Source organism: Athene cunicularia, unplaced genomic scaffold (genome assembly GCF_003259725.1).
Source record: "Athene cunicularia isolate RWA unplaced genomic scaffold, athCun1 SCF_49, whole genome shotgun sequence".
NCBI classification, from domain to species: Eukaryota; Metazoa; Chordata; class Aves; order Strigiformes; family Strigidae; genus Athene; species Athene cunicularia.
In genome coordinates, this window is record NW_020799478.1 from 1 (window position 1) to 2,310 (window position 2,310).

Here is a 2,310-nt window from a genome sequence, read left to right on the forward strand (position 1 = left end):
GGGTCCGGCCTGGCGCTCGAGGCGCCGCAGCCAGCGGCTCACGGGGCCTTTACGCCACCGTGGGACGGCTCTGCCAGGCGGGGGGATGCAGGTGGTGATCCCACCCGTTTGCTAGATGGAGCACAGGGCCCCTCCCAGCAGCAAAGAGCAGCACCCCCAGAGAAAAAACGAACCAGGAGCGCTGGGGACCCAGAATTACTCGTCCCTGCATCAGCACTGCCAGGTGGCCCAAGCTGGCCCCGACAGCAGCTGCTCAATGCCCTAAACAGCCACAAACAGCCCCAAACAGCCCCCAACGGACTCACCTGCTCCTTCAGTTCATCAACCGTTTTCTCTGCCTGCTTCACCTCCTCCTGAAGCTTCTCCCTCTGCTGACGCAGCGACTCCAGCTCCGTGTTTTTCTTCTCCATTTGCTTCTGAAGCTTCACGTGTTCCTGCTTCTCCGAGGCGGACAAGTCCCGCATCCTGGGACAGAGCAACGTGCCCGTCACTGGCCCGCAGAGACCCGGGCACCGCGCGGGGCAGCCAGCCCCTCCCCAGGGGCTGCTCGTGGTGGGCACCAGCAGCGCCAAGCCCCCCTGCCCGCGCTGGGCGCCCACCCTGCCCCTCTGGGGGGCACACGGGCAGCGTCCCCAGGAACAGCTCCTTAACTGCAAGGGTGGGGGGAATCGGGGCCCGAGACAGCACCTTCCTTTGAAGGAAACGAGAGGGATGGGATGGGGAGAGCAGAAGAGAATGTAGGAAAACAGACAGAAGAGCTGTAAATGGGACAGGCTGAAGCACAGAAAGCAAGAACCCAGCGAGCAATGGAAAATAAGTCACGTTCACAGGTTTTCCCAGCGTAGAAGAGAGGGTCAGCAGCAGAAAAAAGACAAAGCACAGAGAGGGAAAGGCACCTTGCCATGCCCCCAGGCCAGAGCTTTGCCCCTGTGTGTTCTGAGGCCCGGGGGACCCGCTGGCAGCTCCTCTCCCCCAGAGCTCCCTTACACCTCCCGCCCCAACACACTGCTCTGGGAGCCCCGGCAAGGCGCTGCCCTGCCTCTGCCATCAGGAGGGGGACGCCCCCACCCCTCCACCTCTTCCTGACCCACGGGCCAGGCTGCCCCCTGCACCAGAGGGGAGACTTTGCACCACAGTGGCGTGGCACCCAGAGGGACCCACCTCTGCAGCACCTCGTTTTCCCCCAACCCACACATGGCAGGAGATTCTCCCCCCTTGTGCGTGCTGAAGGAGCAGCGGAGCTCCGGGCCCAGCCCAGCCGGGGTCACGCTCGGGAGGAGCGTCAGCTCTCGCAGGAAGGAGCTTTTCCGGCAGCATCCCAGCCCCGGGGGAGCACAGGGGGTCTCTACCTTACAAGAGCTTCCTTGAGTCTCGCGTTCTGCTCTTCCAGCTGTTTGACTTGGTAACTGGACGCTGCTCCGTCCGAGCCTGCGGCGGGAGGGAAGCGTCAGCGCGTTGTGCGGGAGGAGCAGCGAAAGGATGTGGCTCGCCCAGCGCCGCCACAGCTGGGTCACACCAAGCCCCTCTCCTGCGCCCCAGCCCGGCGCTGGCGGGTCGGGACATTCCCCCGGCACTGCCAAACTGGGCGGGCACAGGCCAGGAACCAACACCCAGGCTGTGCCCGAGGCGGAGCTGGGCAGTCACAGACTGCTGGGTCCTTGAGGGCTCTCAGCTCTCAACCCTCCCGGCCCTCGCAGCTCAGCGACAGCAAACTCAGACCAAAGTTGCTCCTCTCAGAAATTTCTGCGTCTCCCTGCAGGCCGTTCCCACCTCTCCCACGTTCTCGGTTTGCCTTGGCCACATCCCTCAGCCCCCTGAGTAGCCGCTGCTTCTACAGGTCTGACGTTGTTTTCAGGTGACCCCAACACCACAAGTGTCGAACATCGTTACTGACGCCCTCGATGAGGACACGGAGGGTGTCACCGTGAGCTCGCAGGCGACACCGAGTGCAGCGGGAGCGTCGATCTGCGCGAGGACAGGGAGGCTCCACAGAGAGACTTGGAGAGGTTGGATCGGTGGCCAACGTCAGCGGGATGGGCTTCAACAAGGGCAAGTGCCAGGTCCTGCCCTTGGGCCACAACCCCCTGCGTGGCGACAGGCTCGGGGAGGGGCTGGAGCTGTCTGGGGGAGAAGGGTCTGGGGGTTCTCACTGACAAGCCGCTGAGCAGGAGCCAGCAGGTGCCCAGGTGGCCAAGAAAGCCAACGGCCTCCTGGCTTGTGTCAGCACTGGTGTGGCCAGCAGGGACAGGGAGGTGACAGAGCCCTGGGCTCGGCACTGGTGAGGCCACACCTGGAGGGTTGTGTCCAGGT

At 64.1% G+C, this 2,310-nt stretch overlaps 1 protein-coding gene across 1 annotated transcript in view; it reads right to left on the reverse strand.

Moving 5' to 3' along the window:
* Window positions 1-287: 287 nt before the first annotated feature.
* The window catches only part of LOC113490866 (dynactin subunit 1-like), a gene marked incomplete at its 3' end in the record, with an annotated part of 41,605 nt that continues 39,582 nt past the window's right edge, over window positions 288-2,310 (reverse strand). Inside the window, exons 11-12 of the mRNA XM_026867472.1 lie at window positions 1,350-1,428; window positions 288-465 (exon numbers count right to left, since the gene is read on the reverse strand). Of these exons, the coding sequence (XP_026723273.1) occupies window positions 288-465; window positions 1,350-1,428 (257 nt within the window). The remainder of the gene's footprint in view (window positions 466-1,349; window positions 1,429-2,310) is intronic.